The following is a 21,653-nucleotide window of genomic DNA, read 5'->3' on the forward strand; positions in this document are numbered from 1 at the left end:
GATGTTACTATTGTAATTATAGTTTAATTGCGTTTCCAAGTCTGGAAAATTAATTTTACGCGCAATTTGAGAGTTATAAACGTGGTCTTACTATGGATATGTTAAGTCAGCACCCCAACTATAGTACTCAGGAGTTCTGATTAGAGTTCCCACTTCCTTTTGACGAGACGAAGAGTTCCCTATAATTAATAACAAGAGTTCCACTCAATAAACATTTTTTTACATTTTTTAAAAATGGGGTGCTAACTTTTTATCGAATTTCGAGGTGGAATAGTTCTGAGCGGCTTAATAGCTTCAATTTGCAATTGCCTAGAGTTCTTGATATGTAAAAAAAATTTTCGAATGATAAAAAAAAATTAAAAATTTTTGAAAAATTAATTTTTAGATACAATAGTTCTGATGATAATTCCTGCTTCTTTTTGACGATACGAAGAGTTCTCTATGATTTTTAATGACATATGCGCTTAATAATCATTTTTTAATAATTTTTTAAAAATGGGGTGTTAACTTTTTAACGAAAGTTAGTTCTGAGTTGCGTTTCTTATAATACTTGACGAGTTCTATCGAAAACTGTAAGGTGGAAAAGCGATTAGACCAACGGTTTGCAAGATACAGCGACATTTGTTACATTTGTAAAATCATACAATTTTTAAATAAGTATAAACCGTTGGTCCAATCGCTTTGAACCCTGATACTTTTCGACAGAACTCGTCGAGGACCGTCCAGAATTCCGATCAGAACTACTCGGTACTCCCAAAAAATTTTGATCAAAAATTTTTTTCCAAGTCCCACGTCGGAAAATTTTTTGGGAGTACCGAGTAGTTCTGTTCGGAGTTCTGGACAGTTCTCGGCAAGTTCTATCGAAAAATATCAGGGCTCAAAGCGATTGAACCAACGGTTTCCGAGATATACTCACTTTAAAAATTGTTGATCTTCCAACAAATGTCGCTGTATCTTGCAAACCGTTGGTCCAATCACTTTTTCACCTTACAGTTTGCGATAGAACTCGTCAAGTACTATAAGAAACGCAACTCAGAACAACTCGATACTCTCAAAAAAATTTTCAAAGATTTCTACTATTTTTTTTTAAACTTTATTATTCTTCGAAAATGTTTTTTATGTATCAAGAACTCTAGGTATTCACAAAATACTTCTATTAAGCTGATCAGAACTATGCGACCTTGAATTTCGTTAAAAAGTTAGCACCCCATTTTTTAAAAAATATTAAAAAATGATTATTAAGCGCATATGTCATTAAAAATCATAGAGAACTCTTCGTATCGTCAAAAAGAAGCAGGAATTATCATCAGAACTATTGTATCTAAAAATTAATTTTTCAAAAATTTTTAATTTTTTTTTTATTATTCGAAAATTTTTTTTACATATCAGGAACTCTAGGCAATCGCAAATTGAAGCTATTAAGCCGCTCAGAACTATTCCACCTCGAAATTCGATAAAAAGTTAGCACCCCATTTTTAAAAAATGTAAAAAAAATTTTTATTGAGCGGAACTCTTGTTATTAACTATAGGGAACTCTTCGTCTCGTCAAAAGGAAGTGGGAACTCTAATCAGAACTCCTGAGTACTATAGTTGGGGTGCTAACTTAACATACCCTCTTATTATACTAAATTCACATGAATTAACACATTTAAAGCACTCAAGATGCATCTTTGACCAGTATAGGCATTGCTTCTTACTTATTGTGTATTTACATTATACGGTCCTAATAAATCACTTATTGTTTACATGTTGTTTTATTTTTCCTGTTTTTTTAAATTATAGTTGCATCTCCGCCGGATAGACGAGTTACAAGAGACGATATTGGAGTAGCCTCGGCCGGTGTAGCGGTGAATAACACGGCTGCTACCAGCTGCAGCAGTGTAAGCGGCGCGTCTTCGAGATCACGCAATCCTTCCTCTTCTCCTGGTCGAAATGGCCAACTCTCCAGTAAGTTTCCGAGGTATTACCCCCTAGATGGTCGAGATATGCTTCGACAATTGGATTTTATCTATTTACACGATCACACAAATGTATCTCTATATCTGTGTATTATTTACCGATCGTATTCGTAAATACATCCATACACGTTTCTTTTTTTTTTTATCAACTTGCTATAAAGTTCTTTAATATTCGCATTGTTATAGAAAATCGTATACGTATAAACTATTTGGTAGAACGATCACGTTATTCAGTCAGACAGAAAGATACTGGACGTATTACACTTTTTGATACAGAATTATTTGCGAGTTCATATATACATATATATGTGTAATATATACATATGTACAGGGTTGTGGGCGTTATCTCCAAAAAGTAACGCGTTACCGTTACTTGAAAAATAACGATTTGTTACATTTTCGTTACTTTTTGTTTATAATACTAAAATAAGTTATAAGATTTTAAAATTATATTACACACACACACAAACACACATATATATATATATATATATATATATATTGAATAGGTGTAAAAATAATAGGGAACTAATATAAGATACATGATACTGTGACCGTCTAAGTAAAAATGTAACGACGTTATCGTTATACCGTTATAGAGAGAAAAAAGTCACGTTATAAAAAAAGGTAACGAAAACGGTAACGTCATTACTAGTAACGCGTTATTTCCCAATCTTGCATATATAATTAGGACATAATTATTACATAATTAATTATATAGAGAACTTTAGCAAATTTTTCATTTTTATTTTTTTAAATAATTTAAATCATTTTCTACAATATATAAAATTTTTTGAAACATTTTTTTCAATGATTCAATATGTATTCTTTCACACAAGTCCACATTCTATCACATTAATAGAAGTGATTACGATGATATTAATAATATTTTATTTTAGAACAGGGCACCTTGACGATAGTACGCCGAAGTTCCAGCAAAAGCAAAAGCGGTGGGAATTTTGAAAGCTCTCCACCACCGCATAATCCTGATACTTCGTATCTATCGAGCCAATCCGTCGATCTCGAAGAGATTCTTGATAATGTTGATCTTACGACAGATACACTTCCTGCTGTTGACACTCCCGATGCATGCGATAAAGCTGCCCTTAGGTATTACATTTTATACAAATACAATGGTTATACTAATGTTAATAATTTTAATATTTTTTATCTAAAAGTAAAAGTTTAATCTTGGATCCAGAGATATATACATATATATAATCCGTAATTCTTTGATCATTAACGCACGACATATTGTAATTCGTAATTTACATATAACATGTATTGAATTAAATAATTATTATTATTGGAGCACGTTTTTACAATATGCGAGCAATATTGTATCATAGGTAATTGTGTTATCAATTTGTTATAATTTACAAATTAAATAAATAATATGACAATTATTTCATATTAGTTTGTTGAATTTAGCTGTCATACAATTTTTATAATTATTAATTGTATTAGTACTGTCGGAAAAAGTCGAAAAGTCGGCCAGTACTGGCCGTTTAGGGGTACTTTACTCTTGACGTGCGGTGCTAGCGCGCGGATCGAAAAATTGTTTAAACATATTAAAAAGGTGGGTAGTGTCACTAAAACCTATCAGGAACTGTAGTACTCTTCGAGTACTACAAAATGGCGCAAAAAAAATAATTTTTTTGAAAGATTGAGGTGCGAGCTCTTTTTTTAAAAATTTATTTAGAAATATTTATTTAGAAATATTTAATGGCCGGTACTATTGTTATAATCGATCAGGAACTGTAGTACTCTTCGAGTACTGTGAGATTCCGTCATAAAAATCGGCTTTTTCAAATCTTGCGGTGCCACGCGAAGTTAGCACCGCATATTTTTATTTTTTAAAATTTTTGGCCTCTAAATAAACAGTACTATTGATGAAACCTATCAGGAACTCTAGAACTATTGCGGGTGCAAGCAGTACCGTTATTAAAATTTCCGATTTTTAAAGTTGAGGTGCTGACTTCACAGAGACCGGTGCCAGCGGAAAACTTAAAAAATTATTTAAACATATTAAACGAGGAGTACTCGGGTCGACACCTGCATATTTCTTCGGAACTATTGTAGTAGTATATAAGTTTATGTTAATGATTTTTGTAAGAATATATTTGTAACATTTTATTTATTTATCTCGCGCGCTAAATATTTTATATTTAAGATTTTATATGTAAGATTTCTATGTCATGGAAAATATTCCTTTAATTTCTCCTCTAAATAGAATTGCGTTTGCAATCTCGATTTGTCGTGTAATTACTGAAAAGCGATTGAAAATAAACGTCTAATTTAAAATGTATGATGCACAGGAAATGACTCCGTGATATTTTTTTTTCATAGATTGAGGTGTTTATTGAGGCAGCTACAACATGGGGAGATATCCGCCGAATTACTTCAACGAAACTTGCACTACGCAGCTCGCGTACTCGAGGCTGTTTTCATCGATGAGACCAAGTAAGTTTCTTTATAAGCGAGAATTTCAAATCTCATGAACGAATGGAAAGCTACAGTCTCTATACTAATCATAATCTGCAACTATTTCAAGTATTATTACTTTTTTATCAAAATTTGTAGGCACTGATAGCATCCTATATATGTATGTAACGATTTCAATATCCTAAATTTTACGGTTAATAACAAATATTTTTTGTAGATATTATTGTCAATGTTATTGAATATTTGATAAAAACGAGATTAATAATATATTAATTATTATATCGAATAATATAATTTATTTATGCGGTAGCATTTACATGTCGATCAGACATGAACGAATATATATATCTAATCGACTTTTCGCATTTTACGTGATTAATAATGTTGATCAATTTGATTGTTTTACGAAACATGATGATTGCAATGGAGTTCACTGCGATTAACTGTATTAATTATCGGTCTATTTTATTATGGAGTTATGACCTGTAACACGACACTATCCCTTCCCATTTGCTGTAGATGCAACTGAAATCAATTTTACGTCGATTTGTCATAATATGAACGTTGAGAACTTTTTGTTTTCACGACACCGGATGAAACTCACAATCCTTGTTCAATTATTAGACGATCAAAAATTCAGCTAACTATGAAGGACAAAGATTATTTCCCATATATCCGTAAGCGGGATTAATCATATAAAATGAATAAGCACTAAATCCTCGAATGTGACATTAGAGAATCGATGTATTTTCCAACTTGGACAAATCGTATGTAACATTATCTGCAACGATCCGTAAGGATTCTTCCTCGAATCCCTACAGGATCCTTCCTGTGGATTTGCCCGAGAGAAATTGACGTCAACGCCTCTTCGACTCATAGTGGTATATATTGATCTTGTAAATCAAGGATTGTGAGTTCAATCCTCATAAGAAGCAAGTGAATTTTGGCTTCTAGTACGATTTTAAATGTTATTACAGTTCGTTTTATGCATTTCATAGAATCTGAATAATTGGGCGCACTAAATTATCTCTGATGATTTCGATTTCTTACGTTACTTACGCAGAATTTATACTGAATCGCATGATTTTAAAATTTTTACAAATTTCCATGTCTAATAATTCCAATTGTGGCGCGCGTTTTTTTATGCCTAAAATTATATTTGTTTAAATGAATACAAAGTTTTTATTTCATTTTTCTAGTATTGTTTGTGAAAAATTTCTATCTATGATATGCCATTTGTTTTAAATGTCGCGCATTGTACAAGACATGTGCGACACATACATCAAATGCGTGACAAATGCACACAGCTGGCTATTTGCATCTTATACACCTCTCCGTTTCGAAGATGATGAAATCTTCGGAGTTGAAGATTTCGATGTTGAATGCTTGATCTCATTTCTAATTTTTTTGCTCACGCAATTGCGATAAATCGTGTACATACAATGGAAATGTAACTAGCTCGCTTACATATCCTGCATATTCTTTATTTTCAGCAACGATACTATGCAGCCGTGAAGCACGACACATCGAGTGGTATCTTATTTTATTCTAACTATAGCTTTATTATAATATATTCCTACTAGATTTATTGCAACGTGAAAGAGAGGAATCATCGATGAGAGCGCAGCAGTGCGATGCCATAGCCGTAATATTGTATTTAAAAGATGAAATGAAAAGGAAAAAATGTAAAAAAAAAACTGTAATTTTGTATTATTCTAATCTTTTTTACACATGAACTAACAAGCACTACCGCAGGGTGAGTTCAGGCGGGAATGAGTGCGCTCGGTCATCACGTAGGGGGGCGGGCCTGACGTCTACATCCCTGGGGGGCGGCTTGGACTCAGATGGACCACAGGGCCACACGGTGGTAACCCAGAAACGGAAACTTCGCACCCCCATTTGGGCAAGGTTGCGAAACATTCACATTTCCAACCCCCTTTACGATCCATGTTTTGATTCCATACAACACATAAATCCTTTGATTCTCCTTCGTTTTCTAATTGCCCTATTTGTTATTGATTTTCCCACACCGTATTCATATCGTCAACGCTCTTTGTCATCCTCTTTTTCAAACCAGAGAATGCTCGCATTTGTCTTAGAAGCTTCTCTAAGAACATAGGTTCAAGAGATTAAATCTAAAATATATGTAAAATTATGGCCATTGTAAGCCAACACTAGTTGTTCGTGTGAATTATAAGTAACTTTATTAAAAATCATACAATAATATAAATAAACGTTTCGATCTTTCGTTTAGGTCCTCATCAGTATAAGTTTAATTAAAGAATCAAAATTTGAAAAGTAATCTTTACTTATACATATTATTGTATGATTTTTAAAGTTACTTATAATTCACACGACAACTAGTGTTGGCTCAAATTGGCTATAATTTTACATACATATATATAAATATTCTCTCTCTTAAGGACCAACGTTGATAATCATGGCGGCGAGCGACAATCATGAATTTTGTCTGTATAATATAGAGATACCATTTTTTTAAATCTATATCTTTTGATATGGAATTGGATATTTTTATATTCTATTCTTTATTGCATTATTGCTTTAATTTATTTTAATTGACTGTAATTTTGGCTAGTCGTTTAACTCACATTGATCAAGAATTTATATTTATAAAAAGACCAATCGTGTCCAATAATTACTGTTGGAGCGTGATAGGTTTTTGGCAGTAAATTGGCACAATTAATTTGAATATACCGGATATACGTTTATTGAGTTCCACACAACAGACAAAAAAGTTCTACACATAGTAGCAGAGATGAGTGAGTCATTTTTCTACAATAATACGAAAAAGAGGTGTGTAAAAAGATAGTACAATCATGAATCAAAAAATGACGTAGAATATAAATTGTAAGACAAAGAATAAACATAAATTTAGCCCTTTTGATAGCACTAATGTGTTAAACACCGTTGTTTGTTTGATTATTTTCTTCTTATATTCTCTCTGATAGAGCGACTATCTGTATAAAAGGAATTTTACATCAACTTCGTAGTACAATTAGTGATAAACCACACTTGTTCGTTTAAACCGAATTGAACGCATGGATTTGTTGGATAGATGAGATTACCTTTGTATGTTTAACTGATTATGAAATTGTTCGCATAATTGACAATTTTACGTAATAATTTTAAATTTGCGTTTAACATTGATAATGACCCGATTGGTGTCGAAACGTTTGTTTTTATTTCTTGAACCTTCAAAGTCTTGTTCGGATTGTAGCCCTTTTATTATAGGGGAGAGTGGTCTAAACCGGACCTAGTTGCAGTTTTTGTTTTCTACAAGGCGTAAATGAAGTCCGATCATAAAACCAATAGTGCCGCTCGAAAGATCATTTAATTTCCCCTTCATTTTTGCTTCAGACCGTTTTGACGTATCTCTTACTTGTGTCGAACTATAATGAAAAATGTAAAAATGCATTTTCCAGTCCGATTTGGAACTATGAGTTCAAATATTACATATAATATATATGTAATATTTAAAATCAATGAACAACATAAATAGCAGATTTTTAAATACATTTTGTATATATTATACTTGGAACTTTATTTTTAGTATCTATAAGTGTTCCTTTCAATTTTGTTCCTTTTAATCATTTAAAACAACGATATGAACATGAACGATATATTAGATGATAATCAATTAATACAATTACAAACGTAAATAAAATTATAATAATACTCTTTCTATTATTACAAGTTTTAATTAATTAAAAAATAAAATAGTTTTAATTAATTTTAAAATAGATTTATATAAAAAGATATGTACAAATATCTCAAAGATTACTTAGTTAGATATCAAAATGCTGCGTTTGATACTGAATATTGATAGCGGACAAGAATTGTTAAATTTGAAAAGACGAACAGTTTGTTTAATTTAGTAATCAAAGTCTTTTACTACTGTAATCTATGGTGAATAGATCATAAAACTTTAAAAATATATCAAAGAACTGAAGCAAAAACAAGTTTGATACATACATATTTCATTATTCTGTAATAAAATCTTCTATATTTGTTATTTCCAATATTTTATTTTACATGACGTTTAATATTTTATATAACACTTTATTTTGCTGTTTATTGATCGTTCTCAGTATTCAGTTAACCGCTGAATGTCAATCTGCCAATATTCATCACTGGCTTGAATTTTGTGCACGCGATTGACAACTAATCATGGAGAAGCGGCAACGATATTTTCAAGATATCACAGGGTGTTCGGAAATTCATCCGACAAACTTTCAGAGATTATCGGGGGCATTAAAAGAACGCTTCCGACAATTTCTGAAAGTTTGTCGATTGAATTTTCGAACACCCAGTATTTCGTACTATATCTTTTACAAATCAAATAAAAAAATCTAATTAAAATTATAATAATTGACGTGCTTTGTTATATTAAACCAATTGTTTATATTAAACCATTATATTAAACCAATTTATATAAAAACAACAATCTTATGTTACATTTTTTTTACGCCGACATTTTAAGAAATTTTTTTCTTTTGAAAAAAATTCAAGATGTCGCTCTCCTCTGTAAACATGCCAATTATACTAGAGCGCTAAGTGAACGTGTCAAAATTTTTTGATCTTTTCATGAATAGTTGTATTTTTTTTAGATTAGTTGATGTTAGTATAAAAATTAAAAAAAAAACGCATAAAATAGCTATGCGTTAGTTCTTTAATAAAGCTTTTTTTTAGCAGACCATGAACTTAAATTATTTTATATTTGATAGTCTCACAATATAAAATTCGCATGTTATATTAAATTGTTGTGAGTAGACTCTCCTAGACAATATTAATAAAGACTTTCGTCAGGTTTTCGAGATTATTGACATATATTATTGCAGTTAATATTTAATCATAGAACTTTTGCGTATGTTACATATAAATAAATACGGAAACAATTATATTTAAGTGTTTTGCATTTTTGCACCACGAAAGTATTTACTACGAAAATATTTGTTTCACAACATGTAATAAATTTGAATAATTGGACACAATACAATAAGAAACATTAATTTAATTTCCTATAACCATACTTATCAAACTTTGTTTATCAATTCACTTATTTTTATTTCTGCATCTCTCATATACAATCGTTGAGTTTCGCTAAAAGGATAAATCGATAAAGATTGATTCTGAGGATTAAATGACATTTTTAAGCATAGCATGGATTGTCTTTCTTATCTTTCTCACTCTCTTTCTTTCTCGCTCTTTTCGTCTCTAGTTTACGTCTTTTCTAGATTCCTAGGTGTAACCTGTTCAATTTGTCGGACGTATCTGCCTGCTGTGCAACATGCATCATTTTCACGATAATAGACCGTTCCCTACCGGCACTACTCTTGCCCGAGAAAAGTGCATGTATATATGTAGGACGTTTATCGTCGGGTGGTCTCCTCAAGCATCCCCTATAAATTTGTCGCGTCGCGTAATGTCTATGTGTATATTGTGGATATATGTATAATATAACTGTGCACATGGGATTCGAAAAAGCTACGAGAATGATTACAAGGATATAGCTACCCCGAAATAATCTTCATCCAGGGAAACGTTACCGAAGAGTACGAAAAAAGGAGTTTTTTTTATCAAATCATCCTACGCGCTGCTGGCATGCAGGGATGTTTGCTTGAATGTAGCAAGGCGTTTAGATAAATGTGAAACCTTTTAATGTGATACATGTTTTTCCTTCGTATTTCATATTATAGAGATGCCGAGCATACGGAATCAACCGTCACATGTCGTCCAGGTATACGCCGTAGGTTCGTTTCTCCTAAAATTTCCATTCTTGAGCGCGAGTTACGAAAATGCATACGAGGCTACATTCTTTGCATTTTGTATTTCGAGCTTGGTGTCATCGAGCTCTTTTTGCATGAAAAATCGTTCACTAACGCACACTCGCTTTTTTCGTACATGTTATATGTACTACATAGGTGTTTCAGGAATCTATTATATTCTTTTGTGCCATGAATATTACTGCAGGATAGTCTAAGATGTTATTTTAATGATCAATAAAAGTATTTAAGTAGAGCAGAGTTTTTAACATTGAAATTTTTTAATTCTTATTAATTAAGCATCTCTAAAGTCTAATAGATAAGAGAGATATTATATCGTAATTTTTTAAGTTTAACGCAAATTTACTTGATTACAAATTTAAGATTTGATATTATATATTCAAGATTTAAATATATATGTATAAATATTTAGATATATATATATATGTATTTAAATATATATAATGTATAGCGCTAAGATACCAATGTATGTATGTTAAGGGAAAATTTACTTGAAAAAGTTATGAAATTTATGAATAGAAAAACTTATTTGTGTGTATATATTATATATGTATTGTTTATATTGGCTCTGAAACTTTACACATAACGCAATAACTTTTAGCAGCATATGATGCGCATGCAAACACATGAAGCTTTTTTGCATATATATGTAATTAAAATTTATTAGTTATTTAATTAATACTTAATCTGAAATTTTAATTATCACCCATAATTGATGAATTATGTATACAATTATGATACATTTTACACACGTAACTGTTTTTTCATTTTTAACTATCATACATGTTATTGCCCTTTATAGTGGTACCAATATAAATTTTTGCACCCGATTACCGGCAATAATTTCTACAAGGTGTTCTGTATTTTGTGTAATTCATACCCGAGATTAATGTACGAGTATATATCGAAAATGTACCTTTAATCAAAATCGTGATACATTGCACATATTGTAGTATAGTACTGTTTATACCGTTATCACAGTTGCATTAATGTTGACACTGAGAAACACTTTCAAAATTATTTGTCAAGTTAATTGACTTAATTGTCGTAGAGCTTTGCTCGAGTCTATGATCAAATCACTGCTGCGATCTGTACATCAAGTCAGGTTTACGATCAAAAGGAGACAAAAATCGAAAGATCATAATGGCTTATTTAAATTTTAGTTTTTATATCCTCATTCCCATTACATTCGCTTTTTTATGCAATATTCCTCTCCAATTCGCATACTTATAACTCGCACACTTAACTTCCTCACTGAAGTGATAAAATTGTATGACCTTCCTAGATATAGCACACAATATTTATAAAATATTTACAAAATATCTGTAAGACTTATTTTTAATATTTTGTAAATATTTTTGTGGTCTTATTGTTGGATTGCCTAGATTATAAATATTTATTATAAATATTATGAAATAATTAAAGTATATATTGTAGTAAATGCTACGAAAATACTTAATAAGACATTATAATCTAAATGAAAAATATTATCATAAATATTATATAGAATGTTTAGTCTATATTTTAATGTTTTCAAAAATATATAAAGCTTGTATAAAATATTTATATAATATTTCAAAAACTAAATAATAATAAATAATGAATATTTATCATAGATGTTCCGTGCTGTGTGAACTAGTTAAAATATTTGCCGATACTTAAATATTAATTTAATTAGAGTGTGAATTTTAGCGAGTAAATATTTAGGACTATATAATAGAATAGAATAGAATAGAATCTTGATACGCATTTAGAAAATCCAATATAAGATGGTTTATATATGAAACCGTTAAAAAAATACTTTAATAATACACAGTAATATTAAATTTTAAAGGATCGTGAAAATTAAAACCAATGAGAAACAAGCTGTAATGAGAAAAGTGAATCTTGGATGCTTCTACAATTGCGTGTGAATTTATATACTACATATGTAGATTTTTAACTGCGCGCCGAATTTTTTTCAGAATTGAAACGGAAGCTCTACTAAACTCCCGCAGTAATATCACGAGTTAAATTGACTTGCCCCGATATAGTCTAAAGACTTTTAGAACGCGCTCGCACGGAATGCAAGAGAACCGGGTTTGATTCCCGGCGATAATATTTTTTGCGATAAAATTTAATTATTTACAGATTTTAATATTCAACATTATTAAGATCGATCTAAGATACGCAAAGAACATCAAAAAGTGTTATATTGTTAATTAATTTAACTCATGATATTACTGCGATAGTTTAATAGAGCTTACGTTTCAAGTCTAAAAAAAGTTCGGGGTGTTAAAAATCTATATACGTAATAGTATATAAATTCACATACAATTATAAAGCATTCAAGATCCCGTTTGACCGTTACGACTTACTTCTCATTGATTTTAATAATATATGTATTAAAAAATTTGCTTTGAAAATATACCTTCATAGATTTAGATATTTTATACATTACATTCTTATAGAATGCAGTATGTACAACAGTAGAAAGAATATAGTATGATAGAATATCGATTACCTTTTCGGATGTATATCGTAATTTATTGTAATTTACTTTTACGACTTGCAAGCAAACGACATTATTTTATCGCATATACAAAATTGATTCATGAACCATTACCTGAGACGATTTGAAACAAATAACGTTTTAATTATCTATTAATTCACGATATTTATAATGTAAAAATAACATAGCTAGGTAGCGCAAATTACATTGAGTCAAATAATATAAGCCAATATGAAAGAGCATATACATCAGTCTTTTCTCTTCGTTTATAATGATGTAGAGCGAACCTAATATGAATTTTAAACAAGTTAGTACAATGATCAATTTTTGAGAACATCGAATATCTCTTGATACTCGAGCGTGTGTAGTAAAGGTAGACATTTTGTTCATGTCAAATGTATCAGTGAGTTAATTCGTCGCTGATCTATAACGTCGCCTCCTATAATTTTCTCGTATAGACGACTGGCGGATGAAGATGACGAACTATCGGAGGTGCAACCAGATGCGGTACCACCGGAAGTGCGCGAATGGTTGGCATCGACTTTCACTAGGCAACTCGCCACTACTAGACGGAAAGCCGATGAGAAACCGAAATTCCGTTCGGTCGCTCATGCTATCAGAGCAGGCATATTCGTCGATCGAATCTATAGGAGGGTTACAAACACCGCTCTCATGCAATTTCCGCCGGAAGTTGTGAAAGTACTTAAGGTAATCTGTCGCGTAGTTGGAAGGTATCTTTACATAATATGATTTAACTAATGTAGTTATGTTTATGCTTACGTCATATAATAATATACTTATATAATATAGGGGGGAAATCGCCTATATCGTACCCCCTAACGTTTAAACAAAATTGTAATAAAAGTACTGAAGAGATCAGAATATTTCTGTACATGAAAATTTGGTTTATTGGCAATAAAACAAAATTTTAAGCTGCTCAAATTCCTTTCTTTACCGTTCAAGACTTTAGATGATTGGTCGTTCGATGTATTTTCTTTGAATGAGGCCGCTCTGGGGACGCCAGTGAAATACTTGGGCTATGACCTCCTCAATCGATATGGTATGATACACAAGTTTAAAGTACCTCCCGCAGTTTTGGAGTGTTTTCTCGGAAGAGTTGAAGAGGGTTATTGTAGGCATCGAAATCCATATCACAACAACCTCCATGCTGCTGATGTTGCGCAAACAATGCATTACATCTTGTGTCAGACGGGTTTGATGGTGAGTATCTTTTTTTGGAAGAGAGAGAGAGAGAAAGAGAGAGAGAGGGGGGGATGAATAAAGGAGTATATATAGTACTTTTATATATATGACCTCACTTTATGTACTTATGTACAATTAAAGTATATCCCTATTCGGTATAATTACCCATATTAGGATACATAAATCTGATGATCTATCTTGGGTGTATCAATCAATTGCATACAAGCCAATCACAACGCTAGAAAAAGAAAAAAATAAAAAATTCCCTACGCAGAAGTTGCTGTGATAGGCAGTGGGCAATAGCTACAATGTGCAAGTGAACCGCTCCCATCTACCTTTAGTTTATATAAATATGTACTTTTTAAAAAGAGAGTTAGTATAATTTTGTTTAGCAATCTTCCTTTGTCCGAAAAAATAGAAATCATAGACATAAGATAGACGTAAATAAAAAGAGTTTAATTAATTCGAATTGTTGATTAATTTGATAAAAGGTATATAGGGAGCCTACTTTCAGTTTGAATATGCTATTTTTTTTATGTTTCTTTGTTCAATATGTATTGTACTCGAGACAGCTTCAGGTTAATAATTCGTTGCAGAATTGGTTGACCGATCTCGAGATTTTCGCTACTCTTGTGGCAGCTATTATTCATGATTACGAGCATACTGGGACCACAAACAATTTTCACGTAATGTCCGGTAGTGATACAGCGCTCCTATATAACGACCGAGCCGTGCTAGAAAATCATCACATCTCGGCCAGCTTTCGGTATATGCATTCTATTTTGCGATAGTTACTGCAATCTCGAACAGTTCGTAGTTTAATCGGATTTTAAGTAACTTTAAAAACTGCTTTATACAAATATTAAATTAAATATTTTAAATATCGATCAGTAATTATTATCTTTTTCTATCTTTTTTAAATTTTCTTTTATTTAAATAGCTTTGGTTTTTTATAAAAAAAAAAATAATACATTATTATCATAATTTATAGTAATATTATATTATATCTTATACAATTGCATATTTTAGGATACTTAGAGAAGATGATTGTAACATACTACAGAATTTGTCAAGAGAGGAATTTCGAGAATTTCGATCGCTTGTGATTGACATGGTTCTTGCCACCGACATGAGTTTTCACTTTCAACAGCTAAAAAATATGAAAAATTTACTAAGTTTGGCAGAGCCAAGCGTGGACAAAAGTAAAGCCGTTAGCTTGGTCCTTCATTGTTGCGATATCTCGCATCCCGCAAAAAGATGGGATCTTCATAATAGGTGAAGTTTTATTACTCAGAGAGAATGTCAATATTTTTTCTCTTTTAATTTTGATGAAATATAGTCTGAAAGAAATTATTATAAAGATAAAATATAATTTTTACAAATTTTTTTTGTATCAATTACGTATACAATAAGCCTTTTAGAGCCAATACTGGATGTGATTGCAAAGATCTTTATTGTGTAAGACAATTAAATTAGTAGATACGCTTCGATCCTTGATTTTGAATCAGCAAATACATTGATTAATAACTAAATATATGCAACAATTGTCGTTAATTATAATTATAAAGAAATATTTTAACTTGTATTACTTACAAATTATTATTCGTATAGAGAGAACCAATTAGACTACCGAGGCAAATTGGCTAGAACATTTGCGTATAAAGCAAGTGATCCGAGTTCGACTCCCGACCGAGGTAATATTTTTCGCAATAAGAAGAATTTTTAATATAGTTTAACATCGATATAAGATGCCAAAAAAGCATCAATTAATTATTAAATTATTAATCAATTTAATTCGTGATAGTACTGCGGTAGTCTATTAGAGTTACGTTTCAAAACCAACAATTGTTCGGCGCGCAGTTTAGAAAGGCTACATATTATGTATCAATATATAAATTGACGCGAAATTATATATAAAGCAAATAAGATTATGTAAGAAAGAGAAACATCAATTTTTTGAAATTAAAATAGCATATAACGGATCTAAAAATTCGATATTACTTTGTACGTTAAGGCCATTTTTTTGCTTATGTATGTAAATCATCTCTAATGTTAGTCGTTTGTTTCAGAACCTTTCTTTATCCAAAATTTTAATATTCTTTTCCAATCAAAATCATCTCCATATTCTAATTTGTATGTCGTAATGACCAATTATTTTCCAATTAATGTGGTTCCTTAATTCTTCTTTAGCATTCTGCTCAAAGTTTGACCTACGATGCATCGCAATTTTTGCAATTCATTCTATAAACCACGTTCGAGTTTGACATGACAGAAAATTTATCTTTAAGTACTTTAATAAATTTACTCAGTTCATTAATCTCTGTATATGTTATTCGTATCGTCGAATTGTTTTTGAAAAAGTTTATTTTCTCCGATATATTAGTAATAAAGGAAATACAAAAATATCGACATTTTTCTTTGTCTTTTTCATCTGTTTTTAAATTTCTGCGAGTTGATGGCCCTATCATTTATCTGTGAAAACTTTTTTGTAATCTTTTTGTGATTCGGGAAAAAATTAGATGAAAAGAGTAAATATCCATTTTTTAACAATATTTTTATATCTTTATCAAAATTTTTGAAATGAAATCTAGGATTTGATAAAAGAATTATTCGATCGACTAGTCCTGTTATAATGCCTACTTTTTGACATAGCGGATGCTGAGAAAAAAAATTTTAAAACCGATCAGAGAACGTTCGATAAAGATTCTGTATGATTGCGTTATTGTTTTTAATTAATATGATATCTGGGAAGTTCATCGCCTACTTTGATAGATGGTCTTTTCAATATAGTATTATAACGGTTATAGTCTCATTTCTATCTTATTTATTAAAAATTTATATCTAGACGAAAAAAATGGTCTGTGTAGTAAACGTGATAATTTAATGAATAATTTTGACATATTAATGCGAATAAACCTTATCCACTGTTCATTCTAAGACGAACAATATAATTTGTAAACAATACAAGTTAAAACATTTCTTTATGGTTATAATTAATGACAACTGTTGCGCACATATATTTTAATTATTAATCAATGTATTTTAAGAGGATTAAAAACCCAAGGATCGAAACGTACTAATTTAATTGCCTTATACAATAAAGATCTTTGCAATCACATTCAGCATTGGTTTTAAATGTCTTATTGCATACGTAATCGATTTAATTTATTAGGATTGTCTACTGAAATTTTATTTTTTTATATATATTTTTAAAGCCAGTTAAAAAAATAAAAGAAAAATTGAAAAATTAATAAAGATTTCTCTTCTCTATTAATTTTTACATTCTAATAGAAACAGAAACAAAGCGATACATTAAAATCATAATAAATATTATTTGTAATTCTCAATTTACACAGATGGACGATGCAACTTCTTGAAGAGTTCTTCAGACAAGGTGATAAAGAGAGAGATCTTGGATTGCCATTTTCTCCTCTATGCGATCGCAATAATACATTGGTAGCCGAATCTCAAATAGGATTCATAGAATTCATTGTCGAGCCTAGTATGCAAGTATGCAGTGACATGCTGGAAATCGTTCTCGCGCCGCTCAATGTCAAGGACACCACGGATGAACCCAGCAATGGTAAAACTTTTTCAGCACGTGCTGCATATATTTTTTAGGCATAAACAAAAATTAAATCAAAGTTGGAACATGCGAGTATGGGCCGACACAAGAAGTTTGTGTGTGTATACATATATATATGTTTTATTATTTAAAAGACGGACATTTCGATCTTCGATTCCTCTTAAATTTCACAAATATTCATCTACTGTACATTGTAGAACCATGGCGTAATCTTTCTTAAGAGGAAGATTGAAAAGTATATAAACAAATGAGACATTAAATCTTCATAATTCACTTATGACCTCATTAAATTACTAATACTACCATAGCTAATTTTACGGGAGTATTCCTAATCGATTTAAAAAAGAATTTTTTTGACCCTCCCTAATATATATATATGTGTGTGTGTGTGTGTGTGTGTGCAATTGAATTATTTGAAATTTTACTTTTCTATGGATTTGTTAACAGTTATCCAATGATAATGTTGTAGGTTCGGGAGGAGAAAATAGAAGGTCCAAAATCAGTAAACCTTGGATTTCCTGTCTTGCAGAGAATAAAAAGATCTGGAAGGAACAAGCAGTTCGAGGCACGTTATAAATGTTATCACAATTAAATGGAGATTACTTAATCAGTTGTAATTTTAGAATTATTTTTAGCAAAGAATTTTTAACAGAATTATGAACATTTTATTTATACATTATTAGTATTATACATGCAGTTTATTTAGCTAATAATTTTTTAATAATAAGAAATATAACGGATTAATCACATCTTATTAGACCGTGAGAATTTAGAACCAAATGAATACCGATGAGAACATGGCATAATGGTCAAGCTGAGCTCTCCGATGCTTCTATATATAATAATTGCGTGTGAATTTATATACGTTTGTAGATTCTTAATTGCGCGCCGAATTTTCTTCAAACTTGAAACGCAATACTACTAAACTACTACGGTAATATCAATTAACTAACAATTTAACAATTTTTTATATTCTTTACGTATCTTTAGATCGATCTTAATAATGTTGAATGACACATTAAATCTATAAATCATTAATTTTTTATTGTGAAAAATATTACCTCGGCCGGGAGTCGAACCCGGATCTCTGGTATTCCGTGCGAGCGTTTTAAATCTTTAGTTTAGATTACGGAGGCCTCTGTAGTCTAAAGGCTTAATTTAAGGAAAAATTAATGATTTACAGATTTAATATGTCATATTCAACATTATTAAGATCGATCTAAAGATGTGTAAAGAGCATCAAAAATTGTTAAATTGTTAGTCAATTTAACTCGTGATATTACTGCAATAGTTTAGTAGTGTTAAGTTTCAAGTCTGAAGAAAATTCGACGCTCAATTAAGAATCTACAAACGTAGTATATAAATTCACACGTAATTATATAGAAACAGAGATCTAGCTTTACTGTTATGGCATGTTCTCGTCGGCATAATGGATTAATATTTTATCTTCAGATGCAGAAGTCAAAGCACAAAAAGAACAAGAACAAACGGTTAGCAGCAATCGCGAAGACGGTGGGGGAGCGCAAGCTTTGGCCGAAGAATGAAAGAAGATACATTGGACAATTATATTTTTTAAAAGTCTCTACAACTTTAGGTTGCGAGGAAGTTTGTGGTTACATTAGGTGACATCTATAATAAATTTACGAACTTCTTACTACGCTTATAAATGATAGCCAAGCGTCATTCGGTAGTACAAATAGACACACTGATATTAGATAAGTAATTGAAAAATAAATGACGATGTACACAAAAATACACATACACAAAATACTTGTTGGAGAATACTTTGTTTGGATTGACACCAAAGACTTAAATTATATATTTATCCTGCTATTTCTGTAGAATATTCACATAATATATCGTAACCGATTGCTTTCTACAGTTCCATACTTGATCTCATTACGTTAGTTACAGTGCTCCTCAAGATAATCGTCGATATTGCAATTAGATTAGACATAAATGTTTCTCGATTTTAAAGACTCCTTAAGAATTATTTTTGCGAATGTTTCTAATTTTTATGTGAGATATATTTTATCAACGATTTAATATCTTAAAATTTTTCTAAATTGTTTAAATAAATATAAATAAGTAAATATGTGCTATATAATACGGTATATATATATAGTAGAAAAATTGATAAAAGAACGACACACATTATAAATTCTGAATTATGTTGCAACTATTATTATATAGAATGTGAATTATTCCTTTTACTATTTTTAATCACACAGAACAAGAAAGTAATAATAGAATCTAAAGTCACGAGACATTTGGAGACTTGAAAGCGTGAAAAATTTTCTTCTCACATATTTATTAATTATTCGCGGCGAAAAGATCTATAGGAAACAAAGTATTCTTGTACATTTGTTAGATGTATACACGTACTGGTTCAGCTTTAATGTATGTGTAATATATAAAGAAAAACAAATAAGAAAATATGGCTAGTGTTTTATCAATGTACACGTATGATATAATCCGTGTATATGTATGTACATATTATTATACAAAAGAAAGAAAAAGAACAAATTATTTTGTTGAACTCCTTACGATATCGTAATTGTAAAATGTACATGTTAGCGCATATTAGTAACGCACATGTCCGTATTTAAGTTTATTTAGATATCCATAAACGAGTGCGCATTATAAAACGCATAAATTCTTGATATAATGACGGATAGTTGCCATTGTATCAATACATCATTATCATTTTATGTTATATGCGTAAAGGAATCGGAGACTTCGGTGCAGTAAACGATTAAAAATTCTTTATCTCTTTTTTACTTCCTATTATGCAAAGAAATGTTGTTGCTATTGCAGAATCTATATTTCGCGATTTATAAATATATTATTTTAATATTTTATATGTATATTCACACGTTATTTACAAGAAATACTATCTAATATACATATACATACTAATTTTAATGACGTTTTTATTACTAAAAGTATTTACGAAATGATGAACAGTGATGCCATATCGGCAATCATCAATATATTTAAAAGGAATAATTAGAATATTTATAGAAAAATAATGAAAATAAAGAAAGATATGAAAAAATTATACTTTCCAGTATAATTGTGAATAATTATTTCCAAAGAGATAAAACAACAATTTTGAAGATTTTTATAACATTATCCCAATATATAGCGTCGGCAAAATTTTTTAAATTTTATTAATGTCGCGAAAATATCAACTTTTAAAATGAATTATTTCATAATACTATTTTATTTTCGAGATATAGTAATTTAAAAATAGCCCTTTTCTCATGTAATATATAATAAAAAAAAGTATTTTATTTCATATTAATACTGTTATTATGTGAAAAATAAATGCTTTTGTACTTACATAATAATACAATCGAATCATACTAAATACAAATGTGAAACTAACAAATACAATACGGCAGGAATATTATAATTCTTCGTTTGATAATTATCCTGTCATTATATATATTTTGTCAAAATTTTATATACTTTTTTATTTTACAGATATAAAAGCAGTTACTTTCTACGTAACAATTAAAATGGAATAAAAAGCCTTTTCCATGTATTATATTAAAAAAGAACAGACCCATTTTCAAATTAATATATTTCGAAAACGAAATATTATATCGAAATAAAAAAATTTATTTTAAAGTTTATAGTTGATTTCGCGTGACATTAACGAAATTTAGAAAAAAGCTTCTATCGATGCTATATAATGTTATAAAAATTTTGAAAGTTACTTCTTTAACGCCATTTTTCTCAAAATTGTGATATAATAATCACATTTATACAACAGATTTGTGTTCCGCAAGCAAAAATATATCTAAAATAATTATTCATATTTATGTGGCTAAATATTATAATTTTTTCATATTTTCAGAGATGCCAAAAGGTTTTACGAGTTATCGCCGTGTCGTGATTTATTGTTAATACCAACATTTCGTAAACCTGTTTACTTCATTCAGGCATCATTATTTCTAATAATTTTTTTCAATTTTCATAAATTTTTCATAAACACTTCAATTTTTCCTATTAAACATGAACAATTTGCAAGACTCTTAGTAATAGAAGCTTCATCAAAATTGGTATATATGGTAGTGTTCCTCTTGTTGGTAATTTGTATATTAATTAAATTGTAACAAAATAGTAATTTACCTTCTTTATAATCAGTTACATTATAG

The 21,653-nt window shown here is 30.1% G+C and overlaps 1 protein-coding gene across 3 annotated transcripts in view; it reads left to right on the top strand.

Annotated features, from left to right (window-relative positions):
• The window catches only part of LOC108777474 (calcium/calmodulin-dependent 3',5'-cyclic nucleotide phosphodiesterase 1A), a 91,560-nt gene extending 72,312 nt beyond the window's left edge, over window positions 1-19,248 (top strand). The window contains exons 2-12 of one of the 3 annotated variants that reach the window (XM_018544384.1): window positions 1,783-1,947; window positions 2,858-3,068; window positions 4,308-4,421; window positions 6,159-6,311; window positions 13,157-13,406; window positions 13,662-13,919; window positions 14,498-14,667; window positions 14,931-15,176; window positions 17,258-17,484; window positions 17,957-18,052; window positions 18,940-19,248. In XM_018544384.1, coding sequence (XP_018399886.1) covers window positions 1,783-1,947; window positions 2,858-3,068; window positions 4,308-4,421; window positions 6,159-6,311; window positions 13,157-13,406; window positions 13,662-13,919; window positions 14,498-14,667; window positions 14,931-15,176; window positions 17,258-17,484; window positions 17,957-18,052; window positions 18,940-19,031 — 1,982 coding nt within the window. In that variant the 3' untranslated portion in view covers window positions 19,032-19,248. Of the gene's footprint in view, window positions 1-1,782; window positions 1,948-2,857; window positions 3,069-4,307; window positions 4,422-6,158; window positions 6,312-13,156; window positions 13,407-13,661; window positions 13,920-14,497; window positions 14,668-14,930; window positions 15,177-17,257; window positions 17,485-17,956; window positions 18,053-18,939 lie in introns of those variants that run through there. The other 2 variants (XM_018544386.1, XM_018544385.1) reach the window with 2 other exon arrangements.
• The last annotated feature ends 2,405 nt before the right edge of the window (window positions 19,249-21,653 follow it).

Source organism: Cyphomyrmex costatus, unplaced genomic scaffold (assembly GCF_001594065.2).
Source record: "Cyphomyrmex costatus isolate MS0001 unplaced genomic scaffold, Ccosl1.0 scaffold431, whole genome shotgun sequence".
Taxonomy (NCBI): Eukaryota; Metazoa; Arthropoda; class Insecta; order Hymenoptera; family Formicidae; genus Cyphomyrmex; species Cyphomyrmex costatus.